Below are 21,254 nucleotides of genomic sequence, written 5' to 3'. Positions count from 1 at the left end.
TCGCGGATATTTGATACAGTGAGTTTAGTTAGGCTCTAAGACCGTCTTCTTCAATTTGGCAGAGATCGGTCCAGATTTCAATATAGCTGCCATATAGACCGATCTCTCGATTTAAGGTTTTGGCCCAATAAATTGCGCATTTATTTTCCGATTTCACCGAAATTTCGGACAATGTTTTATGTTAGGCCCTTCGACATTTTTCTGCAACTTGACCCAAATCGGTTCAGGTTTGGATATAGCTGCCATTTAGACCGATATCTCGATTTAAAGTCTTGGACCTATAAAAGGCTCATTTACTGACTTATGTTAGGCTTTTTGACATCCTTTTTGACATAGCTACTGTACTTATTAGTATTTGGACTTAATCGGAACATATTTCGATATAACTGCTATGGGACATAAGGTATCCAATTTTCATCGGATTGTGACGAAAGGGGGTTAACACATATACCCGAGGTGATGGGTATCCAAAGTTCGGCCCGGGCGAACTTTACACCTTTTTACTTGTTTTATGTTGAAATCTGGTGCTGCTATTTACCATTTTTTTACCGCGGCAAAATCTTTTAGCCTCAACTCATTATCGGAAATTATCTCGTGGAGGCTAAATTTTCCCAATCTTCGCATTAAAATCTTCCAGAAAGATTTTAAAATAATGGACGGGGCAGCGGTGGTATTCTCTCTCTAGGCGCTCGTAGAAAATATTCTTGGTCTTCTGGTCTTTGTCTTCTAGCGGCGCATGGGCACTAATAAGGCTGTTTCTCATCCTCCTCCAGGATGGGGGTATACTTCGTCTTTCCGTTTGTAACGCCTCGAAATATTTTTCTAAGACCCCATAAAGTACGAGTATAGATATTCTTGACATCAAAACATTTTAAGTCGATCTTGGCATGTCCGTCCGTGGAGGCCACCGTAGCACAGAGGTTAGCATGTCCACCTATGACGCTGAACGCCTGGGTTCGAATCCTGGCGAACCCTTAAGAAAAAAAATGCTGGTAGCATTTGTGAGGTACTATGCCATGGAAAACTTCTCTCCAAAGACCTGTCGCACAGCGGCACGCCATTCGGACTCGGCTGTAAAAAGGAGGCCCCTTATCATTGAGCTTAAAACTTGAATCGGACTGCACTCATTGATATGTGAGAAGTTTGCCCCTGTTCCTTAATGGAATGTTCATGGGCAAAATTTGCATTTGTATTTGCTTGAAATTTTGCGTAAATACTTATTATATTGCAGCTCTATTGGGATAGTAAATGGGCCTTATCGGTCCACGTTTTGATATAGCTGCCATATAAACCGATTTTGGATCTTAACTTCTTGAGCCACTAGAGGGCGTAATTCTGGTCCCATTTGGCTGAAATTTTGATGAAGTGTTTTGTTATGACTTAGTATGATTTAAATTGGTCCATAACCTAATATAGATGCTATATATACCGATTTTGGATCTTGAGTTCTCGAGCCACTTGAGGGCGCAATTGTCATCCGATTAGGCTGAAATTTGTACGACAGGTTTTCCAATGACCTTCAACATACTTGTCCAATATGGTCTAAATCGATCTATAGTCTGATACAGCTCCCATATAAACCGGTCCCTTAGGCCCCTGCTAGGCGCAATTCTTATCCCAATGGACTGAAATATTGCCCAATAACTTCTACCATGGTCTTCAACATTCAATTCATTTATGGTCCGAATTGGACTTTTACTTGATATAGCTCCAATGGCATAACAATTCTTATCCATTATTGTTTGTTTGCCAAAAAAGAGATACCGCGCAAAGAACTCGACAAATGCGATCCATGATAGAGGGAATATTAGATTCGGTCCGGCCGAATATAGCACGCTCTTACTTGTTCTTTCTGTAATGCACAAATTATGTTAAACAATTTTTTTGTGAAATCACCTAATAGCCTACTACTACTACTACACCTACTCTCAATATGTTAAGGTTATGAATAAACAGAATAATGTAGCGGGTGAAATTTAATTAAAGTGCTGATTAAACAACTAAAGCAAAAGAAAATTCAATGACACAATCTTAACTTTTTTATACCCACCACCGAAGGATGGGTGTACATAAATTTTGTCATTCCGTTTGCAACACATCGAAATATCTATTTCGGACCTTATATATACCCGTATATATATTCTTGATCAGCTTAAAAATCTAAGACGATCTAACCAATCGGTCCGTCTGTCTGTTGAAATCACACTACAGCTAGAGACATTGAGCTGAAATTTTGCTCAGATTATTTTTTTGTCTATAAGCAGGTTAAGTTCGAAGGTGGGCTACCTCGGACTACATCTTGATATAGACCGTTTCCCCGATTTAGGGTCTTAGGCCCATAAAACCCACATTTATTATCCGATTTTGCTGAAATTTGAGACAAGGATTTGTATTAGGCCCTTCGACATCCTTTTGTAATTTGGCGCAGATCGGTTCAGATTTGGATATAGCTGCCATATAGACCGTAGCGCCAATTTAAGGCTTTGGGCCCATAAAAGGCGCATTTATCGCCCGATGTCGACGAAATTTATAACAGTGAATTATGTTGAGCTCCTCGCCATATTTCTGCAATATGGCACAGATCGTTTCAGATTCAGTTCGATTGAAGGTTTTGGACCCATAAAATGCGCATTTACTGTCCGATGTCGCCGAAATTTGGGACAGTGAGTTAATTTAAGGTCCTTGACATACCTCTGCAATATCGCACAGATCGGTAAAGATTTCGATATAGCTGCCATGTACACAGATATCTCGGTTTTAGGTTTTGAGGCGCATTTATTGTCCGATGTCGCTGAAATTTTAGAAAGTGAGTTAAGTTACACTCTTCGATGTCCTTCTTCAATTTGGCCCTGATCGGTCCCGATTTGGATATAGCTGCCATATAGACCGATCTCTCGATTTAAGGCTTTGGGCCCATAAAAGGCGCATTTATTGCCCGATGTCGACGAAATTTATAACAGTGAATTATGTTAAGCTCCTCGCCATACTTCTGCAATATGGCACAGATCGGTTCATATTTGGATATAGCTGCCATATAGACCGATCGTTCGATTTAAGGTTTTGGACCCATAAAAGGCGCATTTATTGTCCGATGTCGCTGATTTGAGACAGTGAGTTGTGTTGAGCCCTTTGACATTCTTCATCAATTTGGCGCAGATCGGTACAAATTTGAATATAGCTGCCATATAGACCGATCTCTAGATTTAAGGTTTTGGGCCAATAAAAGGCGTATTTATTGTACGATTTTGCCGAAATTTGGGACAGTGAGTTGTGTTAGGCTCTTCGTCGTACTTCTACAATTTAGCCCAGATCGGTCCAGATTTGTATATAGCTGCCATGTAGACCGATTTCTCCGTTTAAAGTCTTGGCTCCATAAAAGGCGCATTTATAATCCGATTTCACTGAAATTTGACACAGTGACTTATGTTAGGCTTTTCCACATCCGTGTCGTATATGTTTCAGATTATTTTATTTTTAGATATAGCTATTAAATAGATTAATATTTTGTTATACATAATTGAACAATGGCTTGTACTTATTAGTATTTGGTCCAAATCGGAACATATTTCGATATAGCTGCTATGGGATATAAGGTATACATATTTCACCGGATTTTGATGAAAGGTGGTTTACATATATACCCGAGGTAATGGGTATCCAAAGTTCGGCCCGGCCGAACTTAATGCCTGTTTACTTGTTTTTTTTTTTATTTTCTTCTTATCGAAATAAAATTCATAAAACATTTTCTGCTTGAAGAGAAAAACTGACTGGCTTTCACCACAAATCATTTTCGACAATCACCCTTCACTGTCAATTCATTGGAAATAATTGTTTACTGTAGAAAAATTTGTCTCGCCTTTTTATTCAAATTGGACCTTTGAGCCGACCGCTATTATAATTTTATTTAATTTTGTTAAATGTAGTTCAACAAGTTTATGTTGTACCTAGACAAACAATGGACGCTACAGCACATGCGCCACAGTACGCACCCTCACTTGACAACGGCTACATAATTGGTGTTTGTTGCGCACCCCAATCTATTGTCAAGAAAAGAGGCACCCCCACATAGTATTGGAGTGAAAACAATGAGAAATGTCAAAGTAGCAACGGCTCTGCCAAAGTCAATCGACGGCATTCAACTCTTGTGGACAAAACGTTTTTGACAAAAAACGATTTTCCATTAATTTTTTTGTAAATGAGCAAATATTCAAAAACCAACAGAATCAAACTTGAGGTTATCAAGCAGGCAAAAGAGGCTGTAAAAGTCTTAAGAGGATACATAGGGGCTGTAACAAAAGATCCTTCATAAGCAATTGCCATGGTCAATAGGCAGATGATAACTCATGACACTATACGCCTTAGTTGGAGTAGAAGTGACCGTCTGAAGCCAGATACGCTTAGACCTTTGCCATACCACTCTTATCATTTTATAGCGACTGAGCAAAGCCTACGGTGGGAATTCAACCCACGATCACCACATTAGTAAACTAATCTCTCTTTCAGCCAACAGAGGGCATTACGCCTTAATCCAAATGAAAATTCATAAATATAACAATAATCATGTTACAAAAATTCTTTAGTTAAAAGAAAAAACGATTTTTTTCTCCCCCACGTACAAAACGGAAACATGGAGTTTTTGTCAAAACTATTTCGGAACAATCAGTGCTCGTAATAATGCAATTTTCTCATTGTAATCATACGAAAATTGTTATCCACGGTCCATGTTTCTTTGTAATGGGCCCCAAAGTGACACTTTTGGAAAATTACCAACAACGCTTAGCGGCTAAGACTTCAACCGCACTTCATTTGTTCGCTTAAAAATTATTTCACATTAAACGGGCCACAAATCACAACAATTGCACTTTTAGCTGCTCTAGGTCTCTTTTCCATGGTGCATTGTGGTCCAAAACGTTTAATTCATTCTAAAGGCCGCAATCATAATAAATTTTGAACAAAAACAACAAAAATATCACACAGCACTGCGGCTGGCTGGCCATATGGGCAGCCTGGCAGACAGACAAACAGACGGACATACATTATGAGGATTTTTAGTAAAACCCCCGACTTTTTTTCTACCCTCTTACAGTTTGCATTCTTTGTGCGGAGTTTTTCTTCTGGTGCGCCGCACCACTGAGTAAAAACGACATAGACAAGAATTGCATTTAAACAATTTGTAACGAAAATACTTAAAATCACACTGCATTAACTATTCAAACAACGAAACGACAACAAATAAATAAACAAAACGACAAGAACATAAAAATTAAGCCAACTCAATGTCTATCCAAGTCAACTTTATGCGATTCAAACTAAGTTGAGCTGAGCTGATCTGAAACACAAAACAAAAACCTTAATATTTATTAAAATTCCCACATGTGCTGCCACAACAACAGTCGACCACAATCGACTTGGAGAATATGTAGAAAAAAAAGAACCAAAAAACAAACTATAACAATATACACAAAACAAAACTCAATGAATTTGGAGAGGAAAAATGCTTACCACTAAGCAGCCATCGAAAAAAATGTGTTAAAATTTAATAATAATCTAAAACATCAGCCTATTGCACTGTGTGTCATATAAATTATTTAAGCTGAAAATTGGTTAAATGTTGTAGCCCGAAAAAAAAAACAAATAAAAAGGCGTTAAGTTCGGCCGGGCTGAACTTTGGATACCCACCACCTCGGGTATATATGTAAACCACCTTTCGTCAAAATCTGGTGAAAAATGCATACCTCACCTGCACCTTTTATGGATCCAAAACCTTAAATCAAAAGATAGGTCTATATGGCAGCTATATGCAAATCTAAACCGATCTAGGCCAAATTGAAGAAGGATGTCGAAGAGCCTAAGACAACTCGCTGTCCCAAATTTCGGCGATATCAAACAATAAATGCACCTTTTGAGGGTCCAAAACCTTAAATCGAGAGATACATCTATACGGCAGCTATATCCAAATCGGGACCGATCTGGGCCAAATCGCAGAAAGATGTCAAGGGTTCTTACACGATTTACTGACCCAAATTTTGGCGACATCGGACAATAAATGCGCCTTTTATGGGCTCAAAACCTTTAATCGAGAGGTCGGTCTTTATGGCAGCTATATCCAAATCTAGACCAATCTAGGCCAAATTGAAGAAGGATGTCGACTTGCCTAATACATCTCACTGTCCCAAATTTCGGCGACATTCGACAATAAATGCGCCTTTTGCTGGTCCAAAACCTTAAATCGAGAGATCCCTTTATACGGCAGCTACATCCAAGTCTGGACCGATCTGGGCCAAATCGCAGAAAGATATCAAGGGTTCTTACACAATTTACTGTCCCAAATTTTGGCGACATCGGACAATAAACGCGCATTTTATGGGCTCAAAACCTTAAATCGAAAGGTCGGTCTGTATGGCAGCTATATTCAAATCTGGACCGATCTGCGCCATATTGAAGAAGGATGTCGACTGGTCTAACACAACTCACAGTCCCAAATTTCAGCAAAATCGGATAATAAATGTGGCCTTTATGGGTCTAAAACTCTAAAACGACGGATCGGTCTGCATGGGGGCTATATCAAGATATAGTCCGATGTGTCCCATATTCGAACATAACTTGCTTGTGGACATAAAAAGTTACAGATAAATATCTCTATTTTAAAAGACTGTAGCGTGATTTCATCAGACAGACGGAAGGACATGGATCCTAATCCGAACCGAACAGTGCCATAAACAAGAATGTCGAAGGGCCTTACACAACTCACTGACCCAAATTTCGGCGACATCTGACAATAAATGCGCCTTTTATGGGCCCAAAACCTTAAATGCAGAAATCGTTCTATATGGCAGCTTTATCCAAATCTGAACCGATCTGTGCCATATTGCAGAAGTATGTTGAGGGGCTTAACTTAACTTACTGTCCCAAATTTTGACCTATATGGGGCTATATCAAGATATAGTTCGATATATATCATCCTCGAACTTAACCTGCTTATGGACACAAAAAGAATCTGTGCAAAGTTTCAGCTCAATCCCTCGACTTTTAAAGACTGTAGCGTAATTTCAACGGACAGACGGACGGACAGACGGGCGGGCATGGCTAGATCGTCTCAGATTTTTACGCTGATCAAGAATATATATAGGGTTCCAAATGGATATTTCGATATGTGGCAAACTGAATAACAAAATGAATATACCCCCATCCTTCGGTGGTGGGTATACAAATTGGGGCTTCCAGGGGCTCAGAAAGTCAAATCGGAAGATGGGTTTATATGGGAGCTGTAACAGGTTAGAAACCGATTTAGACTGTATTTTACACAATTGTTGGAAGTCATAACAGAACATCTCATCTCATCAGAACAAACCGGATGAAAATAGAGGGTTCTAGGGGCACAAGAACTCAAGTCTGAAGATCGGTATATATATGGGAGCTATATCAAGATCTGAAGCGATATGACCCATTTGCAATCCCAAACGACCTACATCTACACCTAAGTATCTGTGCGAAATTTCAAGCGGCTAGCTTTACGCGTTCGCCTACTATCGTGATTTCTATATCAGGTACTTAACCGATTTGGACCCTAATTGACTTAGCTATATCAGGTTTTAGACAAATCAGACTAAAACTGCGGCTTCCAGGGGTTCAAAAAGTCAAATCGGGAGATCGGTTTATATGGGAGCTATATCGGGTTCTTGGCGGACTTAGACCGTATTTGGCACAGTTGTTGAAAGTCCCAACAGAATACTACATGCCAAATTTCAGCCAAATCGGACAATATTGCGCCTTCCAGGGTTTCAATAAGTCAAATCGAGAGATGGGTTTACATGGGAGCTATATCAGGTTATAGACGAACCGTACTTAGCACTGTCGTTGAAAGTCTTAACAGAACACTGCATGTAAAATTTCAGCCAATTTGGACAACAATTGCGGCTTTAAGGGGCTCAAGAAGTCAAATCGGGAGATCGGTATATATGTGAGCTATATCCAAATCTGCACCAACATGGCTCATTTGCAATCCCCAAGGGCCTACATCGATAAAATGTATTGTATATGTGCGACTAAGATTGTCGAGTCGATAAATTTGTATACCCTCCACGATAGGATAGGGGTATATTAATTTCGTTATTCTGTTTGTAACACCTCGAAATATTCGTCTAAGACCCCATAAAGTATATATATTTAAGTCGGTCTAACAATGCCCGTGCGTCCGTCTGTCTGTCGAAAGCACGCTAACTTCCGAAGGAATAAAGCTAGCCGCTTGAAATTTTGCACAAATACTTCTTATTAATGTAGGTCGGTTGGTATTGTAAATGGGCCATATCGGTCCATGTTTTGATATAGCTGCCATATAAACAGATCATGGGTCTTGACTTCTTGAGCCTCTAGAGTGTGCAATTCTTATCCGATTGGAATGAAATTTTTCACGACGTGTTTTGTTATGATATCCAACAACTGTGCCAAGAATGGTTCAAATCGATCCATAACATGATATAGTTGCCATGAAAACCGATCTTGGGTCTTGACTTCTTGAGCCTCTAGAGGGCGTAAATCTTATCCGATTTGAATGAATTTTTGCACGAAGTATTTTGTTATGATATCCAACAACTATGCCAAGTATGGTTCAAATCGGTTCATAACATGATATAGCTGTCATATAAACAGATCTGGGAACTTGACTTCTTGAGCTTCTAGAGGGCGTAATTCCTATCCGATTTGGCTGAAATTTAGCATGACGTATTTTATTCTTACTATCAACAACTGTGTCAAATAAGGTTTAAATCGGTTCATACCCTGATATAGCTGCCATATAAACCGATCTGCGATCTTGAGCCTCTAGAGGTCGCAATTATTATCCGATTTGCCTGAAATTTTGTACGACGGGTCCTCTCATGACCATCAACATACGTGTTTATTATGGTCTGAATCGGATTATAGCCCGATACAGCTGCCATACAAGTCGATCTCTCTATTTTACTTCTTGAGCCCCCAAAGGGCGCAATTCTTATTCGAATTGGCTGACATTTTACACAGATCTCCAACATATAATATAATTGTGGTCCAAACCGGACCATATCTTGATATCGCACCAATAGCAGAGCAAATCTTTGCCTAAGAAGAGATGCCGGGAAAATAACTCGACAAACGCGATCTATGGTGGAAGGTATATAAGATTTGGCCCGGCCGAACTTAGCAAGCTTTTACTTGATAGTGAATTGGAGGTGAAATGATAGCGTTAAATTCAATTTTTACTTGTTGGGCTTATTTTCTTGTGCTTATTTTCTTGATCTATTTGAAAGAAATATTGTAACTTTTCTTCTTCCACAGTACTAGATTTCCTTTTGTTTTATTGCAATCCATTGTTGATATAAGACATATACGAAGGCATTTTAACACATTAACAGAATTCCTTGCTTCAAATGTTTTCGTTTATGGCAAAGAACCGAATACTTGTATGTACAGACAGATAGTGGGTTTTAGAAAATTAATGATATTTTTTAGCCTTTGACCAACATAGGATGCTATCTCCCAATCCAAGAATTTAAGATTTTTTTTTTGGTTAGAAGACTTTTTAACCATACTAGGTGTGATGGCTTTAAGGGTCGTACGTTTATGTAAAGCAGTTGTATAGTATTTATTGCGAAAGCGCCTCTATGATACAAATACCCCATTAACCACTCTCGACAACCTTGTCTATTAGCTGTTCTTTTCCTAATACATGTGTTCTTGTAATGACAGATTTTTGTCTGCTACAATCACACTACTTCCATGGTAGCGCATGATTTAGTGCATCTGTTGGAAGTTGTATTGATGGCATCGAACGCTAGACAACGGTGATGGCTCTCGCTGTTGCTTCGTTTGCCGAGGTTCGAATACCGGCCGGGCTCTGCCGAATTTTTTTCATTTCAAGTTTTTTTGCCTGTTAGGGCGAAGATCATTAAACAGAAAATCTCCAATCATTGATCTCGTCTCGAAAGAGAAACAAACAAACATTGTGAAATTAAATGATCTTCGCCCTAACATGCAAATAAAACACGAAATGAAAATAAAGTAAGTTAGGTTAGATTGAAAAGAGCTTACGGGTATTAATACGCCGCATGCCAGTATGGACATACGCTTAAGCCAGTAATCGGCTTGTTGTGCTTTCTAAATAGTAAAGGTGTACGAGAGTTTCTGAGTGAAACGATTTCATTTAAGGTATTTTCATAAAAGTTTATTCACAGAATACTACACATATCTTTAAACAACTGTTCTTATTATTTTTATAACAACAAGAGGTTATTTAGTAATTTTAACATTAAAAAAAAAAAAACGAATGACAAGACACAAATTAATGTTTCGCTGTAGCGATCTGCTTTGCTTGAGGCTTAGTTGACAACAACTCTCTCTTGTATAAATGTAAGTTACAGGGTTTTGTTAAGTGAGAGCAAAGTTAATGTTACTTAAAAATACTGTAAGAAAGAGACAATTATATTAAGGCAAGTATCAGTGATGAGATTAAAGTTATAAAATAAAAAACGCTAAAATAGGTTTAAAGTAAAAAAGCCAATACATTCTCCCCCACTAAGAACATTAGTTCTTAAACCGTACTTCAAGTATTTCTTTCTTCCAAAGCATTTAAAGTGACTGATGATGCATCGTTGGATGGGAGAAAACAAATTTTTGCAATTGGACGCTTTATGAATTTTCCATTGCAATACAAGGTCACAACTCGACAGTGCCCGTCAGAGCCAGGATGTATTTCTTCTACTCGAGCCAATGGCCAATGTCCTGGGGTACTGCGTTCATGAAGTAGCAGTACAATATCACCGATTTGGGCCTCTCGTTTTAGGCAATTCCATTTTGGTCTTGACTGCAATCGGCAAAGATACTCTTGGGACCAGCGTTGCCAAAAATGTTGCTTAAGTTTCTCAATCTGTTTCCAATGTGTTAGCCGATTGATGTTTGAGTCTAGCAAGTCGTCTTCTGGTATACAAGTTGTAGGCTCGCCAACTAAGAAATGGGCCGGTGTCAAAACGCTGAAGTCTGAGGGATCAGTTGAGAGCGGGCAAAGAGGCCTGGAATTTAAACAGCTTTCGACTTGGCACAATAGGGTTGAAAGTTCCTCGTATGTGAGAGTCCGGTCTTTCATAATACGACGAAGATGATGCTTCGTAGACTTCACACCCGCTTCCCATAGACCACCAAAATGAGGGGAAGCAGGAGGTATAAAATGCCATTGGGTACCACTGTTGTTGAGGCCTTCTACCAAATGTTCAGGTAATGAAGCTTTGGATCTATGGTACAAAATCTGTAGTTCTTTGGACGCTCCGATGAATGTTGTGCCACAATCCGAGTACAAATCAGTACAAGGTCCTCGGCGAGAAGTGAACCTCTTAAATGCAGCCAGAAAATCATCAGTGGTTAAGCTAGAAACAACCTCAAGATGAACAGCTTTGGTACACATGCAAACGAATAAGCATATGTACCCTTTGGTTGTGGTGCTTCGTCTGAGTGTATTTTGCTTCATATTTATAGGGCCAGCATAGTCTAGACCACTATGTTTGAAGGGCCTTGCAGGATTGAGTCGCACTTGTGGTAGATTTCCCATGATTTGAGTAGCGGCTTTAGCAGAATATTTGAAACAAGTCACGCAGTTTCGCTTCACAGATTTTGCTAAGTTCCGTGCTGAAAGGATCCAGTAGTGAGTCATGACGTATGATTGCATCAGCTGCACTCCACCATGTAATGTTTTAGAATGAGCTTCTGCAAATATAAGGTAGGAAATAGGATCAGTTTTTGTTAATAAAATAGGGTGTTTTTTCCCAAACGATAAATCTGCGTGCTTAATTCTTCCTCCAACTCGAAGAACGCCTTCATCATCCAAGAATGGTTGCAGTTTTAGTACTCGGCTGTTGCATGCTAAAGGAAGTTTGTTTTGAAGGCAAGTTATGTCATCTTTGAAGGAAATGCGTTGGCAAATCTTGACTAACCGCAATCTTGAACTTTTCAATTCTGTTGTCTGGAGACAACCAATCAGTTTATGATGTTTTTGAATGGAATCTTTTGAGATAGACGCTTTCAAATTGTTGTAAAATCGAAGAATATACGCAGTTACCCGTTGCAGTCTGTTGAATGATGAGTATTTTGAAAAGTAGTCCGGATAATCCGACGTCTTCAGCTTGGTGGCTGTACTCGTGGTGAATGAATAGATGATTGGTTTACTCGCAGCCGGATGCACGGTATTTCTGAGCTTACAAACAGGCCAGGCAGTTGAGTCTTCATGTAGCCAGTGTGGCCCATGCCACCAAATGGTATGAGTTTTTAAATCCTCTGGTAATAAGCCTCTGGTTGCGCAGTCTGCTGGATTGTCAGATGAAGATACATATCGCCACTCAGAAATATTTGTCAAGCGTTGTATTTGAGAAACCCGATTTGCCTCATATACTGGGAGCTGAGAAGATTGTGTTTTGATCCAGTTCAGCACCGTGGTACTATCCGACCACAACATCACATTATCTACTTTGAGCCCAATGCATGATTTTACCCTGGTGACCAACCTTGCACACAAAACAGCGGCACACAACTCAAGTTTTGGTATGGTTTGTACTTTCAGAGGGGCTACTTTTGTTTTTGATTGTATTAGACTTACGTGTACTTTTCCATCTTCCTTCACAACTCTTATGTAGACAACTGCGGCAAAAGCTAGCTTGGACGCGTCACAGAATGCATGAAGATCAGTAGAGGATGTCGATTTGCTTTTAAACCATCTAGGCAGCGATAACTTCTCAATGTCCTTTAATGCAGTTCGATATTTAGACCACTCATTGTGCAAATTCGCTGGCAAAGGATCTGTCCAATCCAAACCTTCTCGCCATAGAGTTTGAAACATGATTTTCGCCATTATGGTTGTAGGGGCCAACCAGCCAAGTGGATCAAATAATCTTGCAGAATCTGAAAGTACAACACTTTTCGTAATTTTATCAGAAAAAGTATAATTGACTTTAAAATAAAAATTGTCACTTTTGGGGTCCCAAGATAAGCCCAAGGCTTTAATCATTTCATGATTTTGAAGCGGGAAGCTATTGGCTGTAGTCTGAAACTCGGAAGGAATCGTACTTAATAGTTCGGTAGAATTTGAGCTCCACTTCCTAAGGGTAAAACCAGATTTCGCCAACAAGAGGACAAGCTCATGCGCCAATTTAATTGCTTCCGTAACGCTGTCACATCCAGATATAACATCGTCCACGTATGTATCCGATTCTATCACTTTACACGCTAAAGGAAATTCTGATCTGCCATCTTCTGCTATTTGTTTCAAAACTCTTATTGCCAAAAACGGAGCGGAGGTCGTACCATAAGTTACTGTTTTCAATTTGTAAATATTCAGGTCATTGGTGTTGGGGTCACGCCATAGAATACACTGGTACAGCTGATGGTCGTTGCATACATTTATCTGCCTAAACATTTTTTCCAAGTCGGCTGTAAACGAAATTTTAAAACGTCGCCATCGAATGATAATAGTGGGCAGGTCGTTTTGCAGTGGGGGTCCACTAGCGAGTTCATCATTCAGAGATGGCTGTGGTGGAACTCTGCTGCTACCATCGAAAACGACTCTTAATTTAGTAGTGGTACTGCTTTCGCGCAAAACACCATGGTGAGGCAAGAAGTATATATTCGGTGGTAAATCTTGAGGATATCGTCCCACCTTTTCCATATGGCCCAAATGTTCGTACTCAGACATAAAGGCTTTGTAAGCTGTCGCAAATTGAGGTCGATATTTAAAAGAAGATTCAAGCTGTTTCAGTCTTTTTAGGGCAACATAGTCTGTATTTTGGAATATCGGAGCAGTCTCACCTTTTAACAAACTTCTAAATGGCAAGTGAACTTCATATCGGCCCTCACTCGTTCGAATATATGTTGTTGCAAAATATGATTCACAAGCTGTTTCAGTCTTTTTAGGGCAACATAGTCTGTATTTTGGAATATCGGAGCAGTCTCACCTTTTAACAAACTTCTAAATGGCAAGTGAACTTCATATCGGCCCTCACTCGTTCGAATATATGTTGTTGCAAAATATGATTCACAAGCTTCTTCCTCTAGCGATAAATTTTTTGTTTCTGCCAACTCTTCTTGTTCCCAGAATAAACGCAGCTGATTCTCGAGATTGCAGCTATTTACATTCAGGGTCGTTTTTGGGTATGGTTTGCCTATAGGGCCTGAAACTAGCCACCCGAACACACTTTCCTGCAATAAGACACTGTTTGGAAACTTTATACAATTTTGTTTTAAGATCTCACCATAAACATCACTTCCCAACAAAACATCTATCTTAGATGGCATGTAAAAAGTTGGATCGGATAACTGATATGAATTCAAATCCGGCAGATCACATTTTCTCACATCTATTGGTTTATAATTTGTTATTTTAGGCAAAATAAAAGCACTCACGGTTAAATTGTAATTCTTATTATAATTGGACACCAGCTTCAGCTCGACCATATGTTTGATTGATGTTTTAGATGTTGCTCCAATTCCATCTATCGTTGTTTTTTCAATTCTCTTTTGATTCAAATTTAATAGTTGACATAACTCTCTGTTTACAAATGAGGCTTGAGAGCCGGGATCAACCAATGCTTTAGCATAGCAAACACCGTGGGGGTGTTTAATGAGAATCTTAGCTGTAGCTAGCAGAACTTGGGACTGTTGATTCGCTGCAAGCGATGATAGGTGCGAGTTGATATGTGATGTTGGTTGTGTATGGCTTAATGCTGTAGCATTCATATTTTCTACTGCAGTAGACAGCGCGGTTGTTGTTTGATCTTGAACGATGTCTGTTGCGTAAGCAGCGTGAAGAATGGTGTGGTGAGTTTGATGGCAGAGTTGGCAGCGAGCTGCAATTTTACATTGCCTAAAGTAATGACCTGGGTTCAGGCAGTTCGTACAAACGTTGTTTTGAGATACGATTGATTTCTTTTCTGTTGGCGACAGCGATAAGAACTTGAAGCATTTGTATAGTGGGTGACGACGTTGACAGCATACACAGGTGCTCGTACTTACGGCTGCGTTATGCATGTGCAGAGATCGTTTAAATGGTTTTTGTTGTGGACAGCGACTAACAGAGATCTGCCTTTCTGGTCGGTTATTTGATTCCTCTACAGACTCCAATGTTCTAAATGTAGTTTCCAAAAACTTGAACAAATCGTTCATTACAGGAAGTTCAGTGCTACTAATGGATTGTTCCCATTCTTTACGGGTCTGTTTGTCCATTTTCTGTGTCATAAGATATATAAGGATCGGATCCCATGTATCAATGTCTATATCGAGCGACCTTAACAGTGATAGAGACGATCGTGTTGAATCAAGCAGTTCTTTTATACTAGAAAACGAACCATTAGACTGTGGAATTGAAAATAACTTGTTTAAGATTTGTTCAATAAGTTTTCTTTTGTTTTGGTATCTTGATTTAAGTGCTTCCCATGCAGCAATGTAGTTTCTATCAGAAGCTGGGTATTGGTTTATAATATCTAAAGGGGAATCTTTACAAGACCCTTTTAAATAAAAATACTTTTGTATATCAGTCAATGAGTGGTTGTTGTGTACCAACGAAGTGAACATGTCGCAGTAGGGTATCCACTCGAGGTACTCTCCTGTGAAGGTTGGTAATTCAATTTTTGGAAGTTTGGCACATGATGATGTTGATGAGTTACTATAGTTGTTGTTGGAAGATATGAAGGTACTTGCCATATGATGATGCGACATTGTAGGCTCTTCGGCTAGATCTAATAGTTTTGATTTAAACGTAATGTAGGTATCAAAGAAAACTTCATAGAAGTCATTTGCTAGATATGGCACATCTTTTTCATTAATGGTGTTTTCCAATGCCAAAGCACAAATTTGCTCATGATCTTCCTTAAAACTTTTATAAATTGTTTCGACTTCTTCTAGAACGCATTTCATATAGCCCTTTGTTATTTCTTTTTCGGGTTTATTGTTGAAACGTTTTGCTAACCTTTGCAAATGGCTGTGTGATTTGTGTTGAACTGCTATTATCGACGATAAATTCTCCATTTTCTAGATGCGATGAATAGGGCAAAAGGTAATTGGAATAAATTGTTAATTATTTTAGCGGATTAAAGATGAACCTGTAAGCTCAGAAAATACCATGCAAAGGTGTATGAAGTTGGGAAAATTTTTAAATTCCAGATATAAAAACACTGATTTAGTTGTAACCACGTAGATGGAGTATATTACACAACTTTGTGTTGGCTTTAATTATTTTTTTTTGATTGTTGTAGCGGGAAAGTCCTCCCGGGTTTCGGCACCAATTTAATGTACGAGAGTTTCTGAGTGAAACGATTTCATTTAAGGTATTTTCATAAAAGTTTATTCACAGAATACTACACATATCTTTAAACAACTGTTCTTATTATTTTTATAACAACAAGAGGTTATTTAGTAATTTTAACATTAAAAAAAAAAAAAACGAATGACAAGACACAAATTAATGTTTCGCTGTAGCGATCTGCTTTGCTTGAGGCTTAGTTGACAACAACTCTCTCTTGTATAAATGTAAGTTACAGGGTTTTGTTAAGTGAGAGCAAAGTTAATGTTACTTAAAAATACTGTAAGAAAGAGACAATTATATTAAGGCAAGTATCAGTGATGAGATTAAAGTTATAAAATAAAAAACGCTAAAATAGGTTTAAAGTAAAAAAGCCAATACAAAAGGCGATCCTCGAACAAGAAAATCTAAGGCAGGAAATCCATGCTACTTAAAAATCATTGCTGAGTTTCTCCATCAGAGCGTGTGTAGCTGTCTCGCTTCGGTGGAGATCTAAAACCAAGTAACAGTTTATATAGGAGCTATATCCAAATCTTAACTAATGTGGCCCATTTCCAATCCCCATCGATCTACAACAATAGGATGTAGCAGTGCAAAATTTCAAGCGGATCAAGCACATCTATATATATAACAAGTAAGAGCGTGCTAAGTTCCGCCGGGCCGAATCTTATATCCCCCTCCACCATGGATCGCATTTGTCGAGTTCTATGCGCGGTATCTCTTTTTAGGCAAACAAAGAATATTGAATAAGAACTGTTATGCTATTGGAGCTATATCAAGTTATAGTCCGATTCGGACCATATATAAATGCTGAACATTGTGTTATATTTCAGTTCATTCGGATAAGAATTGCGCCTTGTAGGGGCTCAAGCAGGAAAATCGGGAGATCGGTTTATAGGGGAGCTGTATCAAACTATTAATCGATTCAGACCATATAAGACACGTATGTTGAAGGTCATGAGAGAAACCGTTGTACAAAATTTCAGCCAAATCGGATAAGAATTGCACCCTCTAAATGCTCAAGTAGTCAAGATCCCAGATCGGTTTATATGGCAGCTATATCAGGTTCTCTACCGATTTACGCCATACTTAACACAGTTATTGGAAGTAATAACAAAACACCTCATGCTATATTTCAGCCAAATCGGATGAGAATTTTACGTTCTATTGGCCCAAGAAGTCAAGATCCAAGATCGGTTTATATGACAGCTATAGCAGATTATGAACCGATTTGAATCATACTTGTCACAGTTGTTGGAAGTGATACCGAAACACTACGTGCAAAATTTCAGTTAAATCCGATGAGAATTGCGCCCTCTAGAGGCTCAAGAAATCAAGACCCAAGATCGGTTTACATGGCAGCTATATCAAAACATAGACCGATTTGAAACATACTTATCGCATTTATTGGAAGTGATACCAAAACACCACTTGCAAAATTTCAGTCAAATCGGACGAGAATTGCGCCCCCTAGAGGCTCAAGAAGTCAAGACCCCAGATCGGTTTATATGGCAGCTATATCAAAACATAGAGCGATTTGGCCCATTTACAATACCAACCGACCTCCACTAATAAGAAGTATTTTTGCAAAATTTCAAGCGGCTAGCTTTACTCCTTCGAAAGTTAGCGTGCTTCCGACAGACAGACGGACGGACATGGCTAGATCGACATGACGATCAAGAATATATATACTTTATGGGGTCTCAGACGCAAATTTCTAGATGTTACAAACAGAATAACGAAATTAGTATATCCCCATCCTATGGTGGAGGGTATAAGAATGAATTTGTGTTTGTTTGTTTGTTCCGTATAGACTCAAAAACGGCTGAACCGATAACCTTGAAATTTTTACAGATTGTGTAGGTTTGTGTGGAAGGAAACATAGGCTATATAATTTTTTGATATCGGAAGGGGGTCAGACCCTTCCCCTTACCCCAAAAGTCCTATCCAAAAATAAAAGTGGACCGATCGGGACAATATGGGATTCAAATGAAAGGAATTCAAGAGTAGAGTATACATTTCATAATAAAAGTTGGGTCCAAGTACCTGGGGGGCCGCCCCAGCCCTAGAACCCCTTAAAATAGGTTTATTTGACGATCATGACAATATGGGACTCAAATGAAAGGAGTTCGTGAGTAGATTGCGAATATGGACAGAAAGGAGAAATAGGCTTCATAATTTGTTGATTTCGGAAGGGGGCGGACCCTCCCCCGTAACCCAAAATCAAAAGTGGACTGATCGGGACAATATGGGGTTCAAATGAAAGATATTGGAAAATACAAATGCAAAAAAAACGTAAACTTTGCCCATTGACATTCTACTAAGGAACTGGGGCAAACTTCTCACATATCAATGAGTGCAGTCCGATTCAAGTTTAAGCTCAATGATAAGGGGCCTCCGTTTTATAGCCGAGTCCGAGCAGCGTGCCGCAGTGCGACACCTCTTTGGAGAGAAGTTTTACTTGGCATAGTACCTTACATTTGTTGCCAGCATTAGGAGGGGAAAAGCACCGCTGAAAATTTTTTTCTGATGGTTTCGCCAGGATTCGAACCCAGGCGTTTAGCCTCATAGGCGGACATGCTAACCTCTACGCTACGGTGGCCTCCGGTATTGGAAAATAGAATACGAATATGGTATTAAAATTTGGGCCTAAGTACCCATCGGGCCGCCCCAACCCCGAAATTCCCCCAAACAAACATATTGGACGTTCATGTCAATATGGGACGAATTTGATATCTATTTTCTGGGCCGGTGGCCGTCCAGCCCGAAAACACCCTTCAAACGGTTCATATTTACCGACCAAGGCAATATGGGTCTCAAATTAAAGGGACTTGGGAGTTGAGCACGAATTTGATATCCATTTTTGATTCGATATGTCTGAGGTGACATCCCTTCCCCAAAAAACACTTCTCATTGCCCTAATTTTCAAAACGCCGTACCTCGGAGATTGGTAATGCGATTCGTTCAAAATTTTTTTTTTGGTCGGACGCCTCGGGGGCTTTCAAAAACCCGCCAGTCCATTCACGACAATTTAGAGCTCAAACGAAAGGTGATTGAGAGAAAAAAACGAATTTGATATCCAATCGAAGAGCCATGTATTTGGGGAGCCGCCGCACCCCAAAATACCTCCCAATTACATAAAAGCTATTTTTGATGGAAATTGATTGATTTTCGGGATATTGATACTCATTTTCAGAACAAAGACCCTGGGGTCCACCCCACCCTCAAAAAGAACTTACTTACCGATCATACCATTATGGGGCTCCTATAAAATGTTTTTCAAAGTAGAGCACGAATCTTATACCTACTTTAAGAGCCAAGAGTCTGGGTGGCGACTCCATCTCTGAAATTCCCCCTAAACCTGGAATATTTACCAACACGGTAATATGGGACTCAGTAGAAAGGCTTTTGGGAGTAGAGTAAAAATTTGCAACGGAACCGAGCAGGGGCAAACTTCTCACACATCAATGAGAGCTTTCCGATTCAAGTTGAGTTTATCAACGATAAGGGACCTTTCTTATAGGCGACATGACTATGCATGGCATAGTACCTCGCCAGCATTAAGAGGGGATAACCACCGCTTTAAATTTTTTGAAGTTCTCGCTAAGATTTGAACACGGGCGTCCAGCGTCATAGGCGGACATAGGTTACAGTTGTTCGTATTCGATATCCACATTTAGAGCGAAGTGTCCCCACCCCAAAAAGATATTCGAGAGTTAAATAAGGCGCAGCGGAGCGGGCCCTGTCCAGCTAGTATGACTATATTTATTATTCACATTGCATTGATGACCATTACCAAATAAAGCCATATTATCCATTCTTTTTATATTCTATGCAAGTGTTGAAACCTTTTGGTAACCTTTAACACACTGAGATTTCAGTTTTGACTGTGCAAATTTGCATGTTATAAATTAATCGCTTAATCTTTGTCAGACTTACAGTGGGTGGGTGTTGCCAACCCTAAGGTTCTAGGCCATTACGAAATATGCTTACTGTCAGCTTGTGAACCACCGCTGCAATATTCCGTCACACCACCATGGGTGGGAAGTGTTTCGAACGTGTTCATAAAGTCTGTTGTGGTCACAGGGAAAAAAAAATTGAAATTGACATTCACTTTACCATAGAATGACAGACAGAAATTTGGTGCATGTAGCATGTTTCCTGATAAACATATGACCTGTCTCTATGACTACTGACTGAGCCCTAGCTCAGTCAGCTGGTACGAATACCGGCAACTGCCTCAGACGCCATCCGCAGCCAGTAATGCTGGTCTGGTGGTCTGGCCAAAAAGAGATTTGCAGGTACATACATAAATAAGACTTATTTATGGTGTCTGCGTGTCCGTCTCTCGGGGTATCCATGCGGTTGCTTGATTTGGTGATGGTGATGTCTATTGAAATAGGAGCAGAACTAATAAAACATGTGGCGGCCATACCTACGAAACTCGTGCAAAAATCTGTAACAATGTTTGCAAGCATTTTTTTCCCCCTCAAAAACTTTCACATTCAAACGTTTGATGACGAAAAAAAACAAAAAAACCTTAACAAAGGTTTTTGTTTTCAGATTTTCGACTTTATTTGTGAACTGAACATGTTGATGTAATCGGTTAAGTCATTTTAAATCTATGGTCGCTGGTGTTTGCGGCTTGGCAAACAGGAGAGACATGTTGTACCTTAGTTGGACAACCCATAAACCACGAAAGATCACCATCGATGCTCGTGCCAAAACATTCTGAAAGGTGAGTTGCCTTGTTTTTTTGTGTTTTAACAGAAACTCCATCTCAAATGTTTTCGAGTATTGTTGTGCTCCATTTGATCTGGTTTTAATTTGCGCTTAAATTTTATACAAATGGTAAGTGGTAGAACTTTTTGTGGTTGCTAGTCCATGGCTTCATTTGGGCCATACAGCACCATCGCACCACAGCATGGCAAGTTGTGAACAGCCT

At 39.4% G+C, this 21,254-nt stretch overlaps 2 protein-coding genes across 5 annotated transcripts; both read right to left on the bottom strand.

Annotated features, from left to right (window-relative positions):
- Positions 1–10,278: 10,278 nt before the first annotated feature.
- Positions 10,279–13,902, bottom strand: LOC131998179 (uncharacterized). 3 transcript variants are annotated; one of them, XM_059370546.1, is made up of 3 exons: positions 13,084–13,902; positions 11,454–12,918; positions 10,279–11,393 (listed from the first exon to the last, which is right to left on the bottom strand). In XM_059370546.1, the coding sequence occupies exons 1-3, from the start codon at positions 13,706–13,708 to the stop codon at positions 10,577–10,579; spliced, it is 2,907 nt and encodes a 968-aa protein (XP_059226529.1). In that variant the 5' UTR covers positions 13,709–13,902; the 3' UTR covers positions 10,279–10,576. The 3 variants fall into 3 exon arrangements, with proteins under 3 accessions (XP_059226529.1, XP_059226528.1, XP_059226530.1); XM_059370547.1 differs by lacking the exon at positions 10,279–11,393 and having other exon boundaries at positions 11,641–11,730; positions 12,617–12,918; XM_059370545.1 differs by having other exon boundaries at positions 10,279–12,918.
- A 20-nt stretch (positions 13,903–13,922) lies between these two features.
- On the bottom strand, positions 13,923–14,981 carry LOC131998180 (uncharacterized). 2 transcript variants are annotated; one of them, XM_059370548.1, is made up of 2 exons: positions 14,265–14,981; positions 13,923–14,211 (listed from the first exon to the last, which is right to left on the bottom strand). In XM_059370548.1, exons 1-2 carry the CDS (start codon positions 14,746–14,748, stop codon positions 14,138–14,140), a joined length of 558 nt encoding a protein of 185 aa, XP_059226531.1. In that variant the 5' UTR covers positions 14,749–14,981; the 3' UTR covers positions 13,923–14,137. The 2 variants fall into 2 exon arrangements, with proteins under 2 accessions (XP_059226531.1, XP_059226532.1); XM_059370549.1 differs by having other exon boundaries at positions 13,923–14,224; positions 14,416–14,981.
- Between the last annotated feature and the right edge of the window lie 6,273 nt (positions 14,982–21,254).

The sequence above is a fragment of the Stomoxys calcitrans genome, chromosome 5 (genome assembly GCF_963082655.1).
Source record: "Stomoxys calcitrans chromosome 5, idStoCalc2.1, whole genome shotgun sequence".
In the NCBI taxonomy this organism is placed as follows: Eukaryota; Metazoa; Arthropoda; class Insecta; order Diptera; family Muscidae; genus Stomoxys; species Stomoxys calcitrans.
Note: the sequence above shows the minus strand (reverse complement) of the source record. Positions and strands in the feature narration are given on the sequence as shown.

Coding starts and splice junctions, on each gene's coding strand:
- LOC131998180 (XM_059370548.1), bottom strand. CDS start 14,748: ATGAATGCTACAGCATTAAGCCATACACAACCAACATCACATATCAAC. Junction 14,212..14,264: donor GTTGGGAAGTGATGTTTATG/GTGAGATCTTAA, acceptor GTCTTATTGCAG/GAAAGTGTGTTCGGGTGGCT.
- LOC131998179 (XM_059370545.1), bottom strand. CDS start 13,708: ATGTCTGAGTACGAACATTTGGGCCATATGGAAAAGGTGGGACGATAT. Junction 12,919..13,083: donor AAATTCTACCGAACTATTAA/GTACGATTCCTT, acceptor TTGTACTTTCAG/ATTCTGCAAGATTATTTGAT.